This window comes from Takifugu rubripes, chromosome 20 (assembly GCF_901000725.2).
Source record: "Takifugu rubripes chromosome 20, fTakRub1.2, whole genome shotgun sequence".
Classification (NCBI taxonomy): Eukaryota; Metazoa; Chordata; class Actinopteri; order Tetraodontiformes; family Tetraodontidae; genus Takifugu; species Takifugu rubripes.
Window position 1 is genome coordinate 14414233 of NC_042304.1, and position 13509 is coordinate 14427741.

General features: G+C 44.1%; 1 protein-coding gene across 2 annotated transcripts; it reads left to right on the top strand.

Annotated features, from left to right (window-relative positions):
• Window positions 1-401: 401 nt before the first annotated feature.
• tie1 (tyrosine kinase with immunoglobulin-like and EGF-like domains 1) lies at window positions 402-12695 on the top strand. Of its 2 annotated transcripts, XM_003974396.3 has the most exons (24): window positions 402-727; window positions 1576-1872; window positions 1978-2088; window positions 2203-2358; window positions 2889-3020; window positions 3391-3531; window positions 3609-3737; window positions 3854-3999; window positions 5025-5169; window positions 5251-5409; window positions 5491-5631; window positions 6527-6829; window positions 7121-7411; window positions 7517-7710; window positions 7782-7928; window positions 8035-8098; window positions 8205-8315; window positions 9875-10065; window positions 10209-10322; window positions 10520-10590; window positions 11148-11188; window positions 11439-11535; window positions 11629-11728; window positions 11821-12695. In XM_003974396.3, the coding sequence occupies exons 1-24, from the start codon at window positions 682-684 to the stop codon at window positions 11890-11892; spliced, it is 3399 nt and encodes a 1132-aa protein (XP_003974445.2). In that variant the 5' UTR covers window positions 402-681; the 3' UTR covers window positions 11893-12695. The 2 variants fall into 2 exon arrangements, with proteins under 2 accessions (XP_003974445.2, XP_029684647.1); XM_029828787.1 differs by lacking the exon at window positions 6527-6829.
• Window positions 12696-13509: the final 814 nt, after the last annotated feature.

Below are 13509 nucleotides of genomic sequence, written 5' to 3' on the forward strand. Positions count from 1 at the left end.
ACTAGCAACTGATGAGGAGGAACAAAACTTTTATGTTTGGTTTGACATGATAGCAAGTTTTACTACACTGTCCTAATGTCCCTCTCTTAATATTAATATTCAGGATGGGACACTCGGGACATGCTTATGTCTCGTTGGCGTCCAGAGTAAGACGAGTAGAGAAACTATCTGGATTAAAGAACTTGAGACATAATTAATATTTCTGAGAGGTTGGTCATGCTTCACATTTTGCGATGTTTGCGATGTCATGTGTTTCAGAGCAAACCAAAGCTCCTTCACCGCCGCAAGATTAAAACGCTTGGTTAAATACTTAATTCCAGGGAGGGTGGCATTGTCCTGGAGCCTGAAGTGACAAAGTTGAAACTCATTAATCGCGTCGGGGAGGTCTGGAGCGCCAGGAGTCCTCCGCCGGCTGCTGACGCTCTTCCTTCCTCTCCCACCCTGCCGGGAAAGCAGAGCTTTGCCGAAATTCCAACTGCATGTTACAAACTGTCCCGGTACCTCATGGAAGCTGTGTGAGAGTGGCCGATAAGAACTTTTCCACCTGAGCTGGAGCTCTCCTTAAAGTTATGCGTAAAAAAGCGCATCCATCGCCGCAGCGTCGCCGCTTTTGGAAGAACAACCTTCTGTAGATCTGATTTATAAATCTGACTTTCTTGCCCTGTTATACGGATTACTAGGATGAGGACTCTGTGGGTGTTTTTGTTGTGCTGCCTTGGTTTGTCAGGTAAGAGGGAACTAATTTATTTTTCTTGTGAATTTAACCTTTAAAATAGGGAGGGAAAGTGTCCATATTTCCTTTTTAGTTGTAGGAGTAATCGATCCATATATTTAAATGTTTTTTAGATAAATAGAATAAAGAGAAGGTTTTAAAGTTACACAGTAGTTATTTTGGGCAGGTGCCTTTTTTAATTTTGGGGTTATTAAAATGGACAATCGCAGAGGGTCTCATGGATGCATCTGAACTCTGGGGGGAGAAGAGAAGCTCATCCATGTTTCCTGCCATTGTTTTGTAGACCTGGAGCTTGAATGTCAGAGAGAAGGAATGCAGAACAAACTGACTATATTAGATTTGGCACTTTAAACAAATAACTCCGTGCTGGCAGATTTTCCCGTTATTGGACTGATATTGCTATTTGCGGGGTATTTACAGCCCTGCACTCCTTCTCAAGTAAGCCAGAATCACATCTGTCGCTAAATGATGTGGTCAGATCCTCCACGATGGTTGACTCGAAATGAATAACTTACATTAGAAAAGTGTACAATTAATCTCGCCCTGTTATTAGAAAAAAAAAAACGTTAAACTTGTTGTTAATCCATAAAGACCCGTATAAACAGCCTGAGAGCGATGTGACCATGAATTATTAAGTGAACAGTTACTGATTTATTATCATTGTCTCATTTACCTACAGTCTTTTTGTGGAAAAACAAATCATTTCATCAAAAAAGAGAAGGAATTATCATCTTATTGTTCTATTGTCTTCAAAGGTTCATCATTTTATCTCTAACCATTAAATGTATCAAATTCATACATTTAATGACTCCCGTAACCAGTTTAAACACGCTGTCTTACAGATGCTGTGATCGACTTGACCATGATCTCCACAGCTAACGTCACGAGTGTCGCCCATTTCTCCATCTCTTGTATAAATGGAGAGCGGAGCCCTGCCCAGGTTGAGCTGGAAATCACGAGAGACAACAAGATCTTTATTCTATCCAAACATCCCAATTTTAAAGTGCACAAAAGGAGAAACAGGGTGGTGGAGGCTCAGGACTTTCGAGACTTTGACCATATCGGCATCTTCTACTGTGCCTCCACACAGGAAGCTCGTCCGCTGGAAACAATCACGATGATCAACAACTATAACACAGGTCAGAGGTTGACAGTTTTTCCATCAGTTGTATGATAAAGGTTGCTATGTATCCCATTAAAGGTGTTGGTTTCTAGACCTTTATGTGCATCTTTATTCCTTGTAGCCAATTTTGTCCCGCACCATCTTACACTGACGGTCAACAAGGGAGAAACAGTTCACCTCAGCATGCTGCTACTTGGCTCCGAGAAGAGAGATGTGACCTGGAAATACAATGGTAAGACAGAAGAAAGAGTGGAATCATCTAAAGAGAACAACAACTCCATATCTACTGGGTTTCTGGGCTTTTGTTTTTAACAACACTGCTCATGTTTTCATGTGCTTGGTGCAGGAAACTACTATTACATGACTCACTGGAACGAAATGGTCAATTCCACTGCAGTGCTCACAGTGGAGAACACAACTATTGCCAATCAAGGCATCTACAGCGCGAGCTACATGGGGGACACCCCTCTCCACGGGGCCTGGATGAGGCTTATTGTTCGAGGTTGGTGTGAAGCTGACATTGGCACGGTGAAACAAGCACAAAATCTGAGCCATGTGCTAATTTTTGCAGTTGCTGGAGGAGTGCTAAACAAAACAAGTGTTTTGGATTTCTTTTTTGTTAAATCTTATTGATTTTGTTTAGCAGGATAACATATAGAAATCGAATTTCTTCTCATCAAAACCGCAGCGTCATAGAGACGCATCAGCAGTACTAACGCCTACTCCGCCCTCCATCTGCTCCGCTCTGATACATCCAAACTCCTGTAGCTTCTCTCTTCATTATCTGGAACATTTTGCAACTGTGGACAAGGTTTTATAATGTGAACACGTCATCTGTACTTGTTTCATATCCCAAATAACAGTTTTCTATCCTTTTCATGTAAGGTCACGTCCGCAATCTGTGCTTAATTTGGCATAAGTACTTCAAACTGGAGCATAGGATGAGGTCCAATCTGCTGATCTTACTCCACAGTCACATTCTGTGTATGCCTCTGAAGAATAAAAAGCCCTCTCTCTCTATCTCTTCTTCAGACTGTCCCAACAAGAAGTGGGGTGTAAACTGTGATAAGGACTGTTCCGAGTGCCTGAACGGCGGCGTGTGTCACAATATTGACGGAGACTGTATATGTCCTCCGGGATTCATGGGAACGCGCTGTGAGACAGGTTTGTACCTCAATCAGGGAGGCAAGAGAACACCAGAACCTAAATGAAGTGAGGAAGGAAAGGTGGAAATATTCATAAAGTCTCACACAGATTATTAGTTACAGCCTGAACTCCTTTTTGGTATATTACACCAACCACAACCCACATCTTCACCTAACTATTCAGTCTCTAGGGAAGAAATCTTCTTTAATCCAATACTATTACCAAGAACCATTTCAGACAAAAATAGAAATTCTAAAAAAAACTGCAATAGTTAATAATTCTGAATAATCATAAGCGCAACATTAGTAGTAGTTTAACCGTTGCTCCACAATACCAAAAGCCATCTAAATAAAAGCATTTGTGAATTTGAATTTTCTGCTCTCTGCAGCCTGCAGAGAAGGAATGTTTGGCCGAAACTGCCAACAATCATGTGGCTCCGACCTGAGCTGCAAAGGGCTTCGTTTTTGCCTCCCAGACCCCTACGGCTGCTCCTGCGCCAGTGGCTGGTTTGGCACACGCTGTGAAACACGTACGTGTGAAAAATATCCTCCCCCTTTCTCTGTGTTTGTCACCTCACACATCACAGATTTCTCTTCCTTTTGTCAGCCTGTCCTAATGACATGTACGGACCAGACTGCAAGCTGAGCTGTAAATGCCAGAATGGGGGAGTTTGCAAGCGTTTCACTGGATGCACGTGTCCCACAGGGTGGAGAGGACAAAGCTGTGAGAAATCGGGTAGGTTTGACATTAATGCGTTATTTCCAACATCTATACATCACGATATTGCAGCAGCATTAGAAGAACCTCCTGAGCCCCTAAACTCGGTCCTAACCTGCATTTTTTTTTTTTAGATTGGGCACCCCAGATCCTGGAATTGGAAGGAAATTTGGAGTGGAATCTCAATTCCAGCCCTAAGATCTACTGTTCAGCCACAGGAAATCCACTTCCTAGCCACAACAGCATCGAGCTGAGAAAGTTGGACAGCACTGTGCTCGAGGTAGAAAACTCAGACAAAATATAAAGTGTTCGTGCTGTAATCCACCAGTCCTGCTGATAGTCATGCTGATAGCTCTGTTGGAATCTTGCTAGCTTTAATGTAACTTTGTATGTTCATTGAAAGAAATATGATGACGAGCTGAAAATTACAGATTTATATGAGCTTTTAACACATTCTAAGCTAAGAAATTAAACTCAGACTAAACACTGCTTAGCTAATGGTTTCGAACTTGGCAGGTTTTGCAAGTGGAATATTCACCCTGTCCAGTAACGTAGTCACTGTGGTATTCCACATTTCCAACATCAATACATGTGTGATCCAGCTCTCGGTCATCCGTGGCATTTTTGAAAACAAGTCAAGAAACCACCCGTGCTCTTCCCACATCAGAGAGTTCTCCACAGAAGGCCCACATTTTTCATGAAAAAAAAAAAAAACCTGCTACACTTCTTGTGTGTCTGCTTGACCTCCTACAGAGATTTGTAAAAGCCAGGTGTCTTTATTCTTCTTTATGCAACATTACGCATATGGTGTCCTGGTCTCCTGATCATGCAGGCACAAAGACACAGTTGAGACACAGTGATTACATTATTACAGCAATAAAGAGCTAAAGTAGAAGTCCCTCCGAGCCTTTTAATCGTGTAAGCAATGTGTGGAGCTTCAATACTGTTGCTAAAGCATAAAGAGAAATTCTGTGACTTTAAAGCCTTAAGGGTCAAGGTAGGGTTACAGTAAGAGAAAATCGACACCACAATTGGCTGAATAGAGATTTGTTGTATCTGTCCTGCAGTCACCACATGTTGCCAACAACAGTTTCTGTCATGCCTTCTGTGCAGCTTCTTTGATAGTAGGCAGCTGATAATCTGATAAAAAAAGATTGTGGCAGTATGTCCTGGAGAAATTAAGATTTCACTCATTTTAGATCCAGACAGCAGCCAAAAATATAGGCACAGGAAATGAAAATGTCATTTTTTCATGAATATGTTGTTGTTTTCATCACACACCGTTTTATTGTTTTTTGATCTCAGGCTTCTCAGACCGTCATGGATTCGAATAAGAGTACAGCCATGTTCAAGATCCCACGCCTGAGCACGCAACAAGGAGGGTTATGGGAGTGCAGGGTGTCCACCAACGGTGGCCACGATTCCCGCAAGTTCAACGTCACTGTTAAAGGTAACCATGACCGTCTTCCATCCCATGACCCTCTTGTTGTGGACATTCTTTACAACTATACTCTTTGATGTGCCTCCTTAGAGCCACCTGTACCTACTACTGTACCCAAACTACTGGAAAAAAGAAGTAAGCAACTGCTGGTTTTGCCAGGGGAGACCTACAGAGGAGACGGTCCCATCATCTTCACCAAAATTCTCTATACACCAGAGAATAATGAGGGTTCTTCGTCTTCTATCATAGGTAAATCATCAAATTAACTAAATCTTGATGAAGATTTGATGAGCACAGATAAGATCAATTTGTGTAACCACTTTCTCCCAGTTTATAGTGAGAAAGAGCCCATCACGCTGATGAATCTGGAGCCGTCAACGCGGTACCGAGTCCGCGTGCAGCTGAGTCGTCCTGGGGAAGGTGGCGAGGGGGTTCCGGGGCCAGAGACCGTCATGGAGACTGACTGTCCTGGTAAGAAGATGGCCGGAAAGTCAAGTTAATTTCTAAAGCGCAGATGTTACTTGTTCCTGGGATCAGATAATACAGCTAAAGTCAGGATTGCACTAAGCAAGCCTGTTGGAGTTGGCTTCATTGATAGAAAACGTTCATTACGGGTCGCTGAGCAGCACTTTTGCCAGCTGGCAGTCTTTGCCACGAGGACCATATCTGCCCTCGTGACTCAGATGGAGCAACAACAGAGTAATGCCAACAGAATGAAAAGATCTGTGGACTGTTTGCTATTTATTAAACAGGGAAAAAAGCCTCAGGCACCTCAGAAGCATAATAAAGTTCTCAGTGTGGTGCAGAGAGATAAAAGGAGCACTAGAAATAGTTTTCTATCTGTTTTCTTCAGACTTGAAGCATTTTCCTAAATCATGTATTTGAGAAAGGTACCAGGGTCTATTTGGAGTTTTTTCTTGTTTTTACTTTGTGCTTTCATGTGTTAAACACAGTCATTGTAAATATTTGCTTGAAATCAAAGAATATATCATTACTTTTGGAGTTTATATCACTGCACTTCTACATCATCATTGCATATGGACTGTTTTTGTGTATGTTGTCATGAGAGGCCACCCGACCAAAAATGATCATGCCAGAGACAAGAAAATTCATTCAGTCCTCCAATAAACATCTGACTGTGACTAAAGGACGAAAGCCACCCTTTGTTGGATTGAAGACTGGTATCTTAGAACAAAAAAGCTTGTTTTCCTAACTACTGTCCAGCATCCAAATGATATAGGAGTTCTCTTCAACTATTTCTCCACCTCTCATGGGCCATTAAAGTGAACCATTTTTGACCTAAACGCAGAAATTTGGAGGGAGCTGTCAGAATGTTCAGCTCATCCTGTGTTCTCTGTCACCGCAGAGCCCACAGTTCAACCTGAGATTGACATCAGCTCAGTGGAAGGCCGCAACGCCACTGTGCGTTGGCGAATGCCCGCCAACAGTGGCGTAAACTCTCGCACGGCGAGTGGCTTTTTAGTGCAGCTGTACGGGCCGCCGCCTCATAGTGAGAAACTGCAAGAGGAGACCACTGTGCTCAATGTCCTTTCCACAAAGTTCCACAACCTGGAGTATCAGCAAGACTACACCGTGGTGGTGCGCCTCATCAACTGTGGCAGTCAGGGGCCGCGCTCCAAACCCTACCAGTTCCGCATCCACAGCCAGGGTAAATAGAATCTGCTGTTAACAAACTACAAGGAAGGCTCCTAAATACTGCTGTGCAAAATGATGCAAAACATGCAATGTTGGTCTCATAAAGGTTATATTAGGGGTTTGGCCTTTGCTCGAGTGGAAGAGTTTTGAGAATAAATACAGTAAATGGGTTTGATCTGGTGCTAGTTGACTCTCTCTGCCCACGAGATTCGGGAGTTTCAAGGATTGATTCAGTTTACCTTTCAGCCACAGTTAATGCTATTCAACATTTTCCCAGGACTACTGATATTTATTCTTCTCTCAGGTCCATCATCCCCACGCAATGTCCAGGCTCTGCCTCTGTCTATATCAGCCATCCAGGTGAAATGGCAGCCTCCCGACGACCCCAATGGAGGCATCATTAAATACACAATCGAGTACCAGCCGGTTGGCCAGGGGAGCCCTCACCCTTGGGTGGACACGGATGATGGAGTCAAGACCACCAAAGATGTGACGGCACTCAACGGCAGCACGCTGTATCAGTTCAGAGTCAAGGCTTTCTCCAAAGTGCCGGGAGAGTGGAGCGACTTCGTTCAGGCGACGACACAAGGAGATGGTGAGCAGGAACGCTGTCTACAATGATCTCAATTATGCCATAGAACAGAGTCCTGCTCTATTTTCCTCAGTCTTTAACTCACATCTCTTCTTCTCTGCCAAACAGGCCTGGAGAACTTAATTCCAACCACTAAGGCTGTAGCTGGGAGGCCTGATGGGGACAGTTACCAGCTGCTGGTGGCAATTGTGGGCTCAGTAACTGTTACCTGTGTTATGATCCTGCTGGCACTGCTGGCGGTGTTCTTCATCCGCAAGATGATGCTCAACCGTCGACGCACCTTCACCTACCAGTCTGGATCGGTAAGAATGCACAGGCAGGAGCACAGATGTATTTGGAGACAGTTGTTTGTCATGACATCTTACGTCTTCAGGGTGAGGAGACGATTCTGCAGTTTAACTCAGGAACACTGACGCTGACACGGAGGCCCAAGCCAACACCAGAGGCGCTCACCTATCCCATCTTGGAGTGGGAGGACATAAAGTTTGAAGATGTGATCGGAGAGGGGAACTTTGGCCAGGTCTTAGAAACCTTTAACTTCCCAAAATAATGAAACCTTCTCTCTAGTTTTGCTCTTATTTGATGACATGATTAAACAATGAAGCTAATTGGTATTTTGTACCCAGGTGATCAAAGCCATGGTCAAGAAGGATGGGAATAAAATGAGCGCTGCCATCAAAATGCTTAAAGGTAACTGTTCTCACGTTGATTCAACCAAAGAAAATATGGTCGTCTGCGCTCCCCTTTTATGTTGCATTTTCTCTGAAAACTCCCAACTGTGCTGCTCTGCCTGCAGAGTTTGCCTCAGAGAATGACCACCGGGACTTTGCGGGGGAGCTGGAGGTACTCTGCAAGTTGGGTCAACATCCCAACATCATCAATCTAATCGGAGCCTGCGAGAACAGAGGTGAGTGGGCGCCCTCTAGTGGCGCTTTTGCGCTATTCCTCACCTTTGAGCGTGGCCTTTTTAAATGCTATTACAGTAGCAGGGGGACTGCCAAGATTGCAGAATTCCAGGCTGTTGGTTATTTCACTAATGTCCATCTCTTTGGCCAAGCAGGGAGGCCTAGACCATCTGCTATGTGTAGTGAAAAATTCTGCTCAGTGTATATAATATTTGGACCAAATTGTCAATCCAGCTAATTGTCTATTCGGTTCAGCACGTTGAGGTTTTCCAGATCCAAACAGACACTCCCGCTGATCTTATCTCCTATGCACCTGGAAACCATCTGATTGTTACCATTCTAAATAATCCTCGGCTGCCAAAAGCATTTTTCAACTTCACATTTGTTTGATTTGTGTAAGCATACAACTGTCTCAAGTATTTATGCAGTTGTGTAGGTTCAGAGTTTTTACCTTTCTGTATCAGGTTCCCACAGATGTCTTCTAATGAATGATCGAACTGAAATGTGCTGGATGATAACACTCGTGCCCTCGAGAAGGTAGAACTGAGAGCTCAGCACAAATACATGTTTAAAGCAGAGGAAAAAAGGAAGGAAAGAGGAGAGGAAGAATTATTGGGGTGAAGGAGGGCAAGATTTACTCTACATCTGTGTGCAGTTTATAAAAGAGGGCCAAAGATGTGCGGCATTTTAATTTCGTCTCCCTGAGATCTGGAGGGAATTTTCTGTTGAGATATCAGTGTTGTGTACAGGAGGATTCTGTCACCTTTGCACTGTCTAAAAGCAGGACTCTAGGAGGAAATGAGCACTGATAATATGGAGGCTTGAATATCAGGAAAGAGAAACACAAACAGCCTTTTAAATCAACCACAGGGGAACATCTTCCCTGCTGAGTTGGCAACTTAAAAAACAAAAAAAATACTGCAATGTTTGGTGAGTGATCTGGGATTGTGCAAAGACCACTGGGCTATTTTTCTTGGTTTCAGAGGTTTTCCTCTGTCTTTTTTGGGAAGGTGCTGCTTCACACGTGGTGCAGACACAGCAGGCCCCGAGGACAATAACCCCTCATAGCCAGCAGAATAATTAAATTACACATAAATTCATTCCCTTGTCCATCATGCTGTCATTCTTCCTCTTCACATATGGTATTAACAAATTGTGCTGATACTCTGATGAAATCCACATGAATTCCAGCCAAGAAGCACAAAAGACTCGTGACCTCTAGAAACTCGTGTCTGGCTCAAAACATGTTTCTTTTTAAACTTTTACAAAGCCCCAACCATCTGCTTTAACTCCACGTGGATTCTGGAGTATGAAAGGCCTTGATTTCCCTTTTGTCCATGTGAAGGCGGAAGTGTTGGACACCGAGGTCCCCCTTGACTGTTGTAGTCCAGCCAGGACTGCAGCCTTTAGTTTGTTATTTTCCATAAAAGTCCATTTTTAATGCATTTAAGAAAACAAGAGAAGTCGCTATTAATGGGTGCCGTCTTATTGGAGTTTGGGTGACTATTGCTCAGGTGGAAGAGTGGAGAATGAACCATTTTTCCTCCTTTGTCTCGTCCAGGTTACCTGTACATAGCCATCGAATATGCTCCATACGGAAACCTCCTCGACTTCCTGAGGAAGAGTCGGGTGTTGGAGACGGACCCTGCCTTTGCCAAGGAGCATGGCACCGCTTCCACGCTGACCTCTCAGCAGCTGCTGCAGTTTGCAGTTGACGTGGCGACAGGAATGCATTATCTCAGCGACAAACAGGTAGGATGAGGATGCGCCGGCAGTTTACTCTTGATTCATAGTTATTAATTGAATCTATTTGAGTAATGTAGATATAGTCTACCAACAATTGAAATGTCAGACAATACAGCCTCTCCAGTAATCCTCTGTTCTCTCGACACTAGTTTATCCACAGGGATTTGGCAGCTAGGAATGTTCTCGTAGGTGATAACCTTGTGGCAAAAATAGCAGACTTCGGCCTTTCCCGTGGTGAAGAAGTTTACGTAAAGAAGACAATGGTGAGTGTTTGGAAAGTGCACTTCTCACTGTCAGCCGCCAGGGGGCAGTCGTCATTTGGAATGCAGGGTTTGTTATGATCGTATGGCATCAACCACAGCACAGATATTAATGGTTATTTAGGCCAATCATGAGGCTATTACATTTTCTACATACATAAATATAAGTGATGGTCTGAAGAATCTTGCTTGGCTTTCAGGGAAGGCTGCCTGTTCGCTGGATGGCCATTGAGTCCTTGAACTACAGCGTGTATACGACCAAGAGTGACGTGTAAGTTGCAGTATTGGTTCACCTTTTCATATACCTGTATTCCGCATTAAATAAACCTGGACTCCAGCTGTAATTACAGCATCATGGAAGCTTTAATAAAATAATTAAGGCCGATATAAAAGTCTCCCTTAGAGACGGCACTTAACGCTTGCCCACAGAAAACAACAAATCAACCCTCTGTCACTGGCGGGGTGATAATAGCGTGCTGCCGCGCTGATAAGCACAGCCAGGAAGCCTTGAGTACAACATAGCAGACAAACTGAGACGTTGGTCTGTCAACTGAAGCCTATTAATACACAACAGAGAACAAGTCAAAACAGCCAACGGAAGACGGCTGAAATGCTCAGACAGAGTAGTGAACATGATAACATGGAGAAAGTGACAACTCAAACACGAATAACACTAATATGATTGATAGTACGGTATGTTTAAATCACTTACTCTCGGATTCGACCGTGCAAAGATTCGCGAGGATTCAAAGTATTGCAGTATTTACTGCCATTTATGTTCCATTTAGCAGTGCTTTTAAAAATTCAACACTGCATCTCCTCTCGCAGGTGGTCTTTCGGTGTACTCCTCTGGGAAATTGTAAGCTTGGGTAAGTATGTGAGTACGCGCCTCTCATTTCCCACCATTTGCAGGACTGAATAATCAATCATCAGCACATAAACAGTGCAGCAAACAACGAGCTCAATCAATAGCATCATATATAAATACTGAGCATGGAATTGTTTCCTCGAATAATATATCATTTGAGTTCATGTAGCTCTAACGTTCTGGAGCGTTACAGAATAAAGTGGCAGGGATTTACTTTGAGTTTGCAAACGTGTCTGTCCTGCCTTTTGCAGGTGGTACACCCTATTGCGGTATGACGTGTGCAGAGCTTTATGAAAAACTACCACAAGGCTTCCGGATGGAGAAGCCTAAAAACTGTGACGATGAGGTGTAAGTACTCGGCATTTCCTAATTAGCCACCGCCTGGCTTCATCTGTGCGTCCAGCATTTTATTCATTCTCGATTCCCCCCCCCCCCGTCCAGCTACGAGTTGATGAAACTGTGCTGGAGGGACCGGCCGTACGAGAGGCCCCCCTTCTCCCAGATCTCTGTCCAGCTCAGCAGGATGCAGGAGGCCAGGAAGGTAATTCTGCATTCACACAGTGCTGGCAGAAGGGGAAGGCTGGGAAAATACCCTGTAGTTACCACTTGAGACTCTTTTTATCCGTCTTCCAGGCTTATGTGAACATGGCTCTGTTTGAAAACTTCACCTATGCTGGGATAGATGCCACAGCTGAGGAGGCCTGACTACCAGCCCCCCCAGACCCTAGCAGGCCACATAGCCCCAAGAGGAAACCCAGAGGATGGTCCCCACGTTACAGCCACCTCCCTGCCTCGCAACGGCGAGACAGGAGGGCCAGGCGCTCCGCGAAGGGCACCCAGCTATAGACGTAGGACTGTGAAAGGACACTGAGGAGCAGCTGGGCCTTGGACGGAGAGATTAGACGGTTACTCACCTCTTGGGAAATACTGAGCCCTCGTCACTACAAGTCTGGAAAGATGCTTTCTTTTATCTTCCCATACTGGAACTTTTTTCTAGTGATGAGGGCAAGGGGCTAATATGGCTTGTTGTGACGCCGCAGGGTCTGTGGGGTGTCAATGACGGACTTTTTTCTCCTCAGTGGAGAGGGAAGAGATTACATGATATAGAAATTCAAAGTGCCACTTGGACCACAAACCCTGAAGTTCTGAGACTGTTTCACAAAGTAGCACTTAAAGTCAGCTTGATCCTTCCATGGTTGTATTCTACTGTTAGCCTATCACTGCCAGGTCTTTCTGCTATATTGATCTTTACCTTTTTTGTATGTAAAACCTATTTTAATGTTGAATTGTTGTACTTATAACAGTCCAAACGTGGCTGGTGTTTTTTAGCATGTGACGCTGAGACGGGGCAGCTCGACAGCAGCTGCTACCAAACTCAGAAGACTATACGTCCTAACACAGCGTATGATGATGTAGCCACTGTAAGAATGTACAGAACCTTTTCTTTAACTGGTGCCATGAATAAAGATCTTGTGTGGTGACTGGAATCACCACAGGACTTTTTATAATTTGTGTGTCCAGTTCTGGTTTCCAGTGCTGCGCATGATGTTGGTTCAGGACTGGTTCTTGAAGAGCGTGATGGGGAACCGCAGACCCAGGTTGTGGGTTCCAAAGTGCCCGTAGAGTTTAATACCGATCTGCCCTGCTGCAGAGGACTGATCTGTCACTGGGTTTCCTTCCCCAACCCACCACAGGCAGAGAAGTGTCTGTCAAACGTGGGGGTTCTGATGAATCACATGTGGACAGGAGAAGAAACATGTTGAATTAGGCTAAAACTAACCTCAGGTCAGTCCCTATGACTTCATTGTCTTTAAGTCATGGTTATAATCCTATTTTTGTCCTGTGTTCCCCCATAAATTAATGTAAAAATGGTCCGACCTGGTGGCGTCACAGCAGCTTGATAAGGAATTAACTGGTGAGGACACACTGGGAGAAACAGTCTTATCTGCAACACTTTGGATACTTATTTCCTGTCAGCGCTGTTAATAGTAACGACTTAAATGAATAGAAACCCTCTTAGAATCATCGAGGGGGGTTTACGGGGCTTGGCTTTAAATCAATGTAGCAGATGTTGTTGCAAATTGTGTTTCAGTCACAAACTTTAGTTTCATTCTGGTCGCCGGGGAGACCCAAAAGACAAACAAAAATGGGAGGAATTAAAGCCTAAAAACCATCTTTAAAGACAGTAAAATCGGGTCTCTGCAGCTTTCAAACATTCGTCCCTTTGTTCATATTTGCCAGGTAGTTTCAGCCCAAACAGTTTCATTACTTCCTCACTGTTCCCGCGCGTCCCTCACACCACTCAGCAGACTGGTCCAGCCC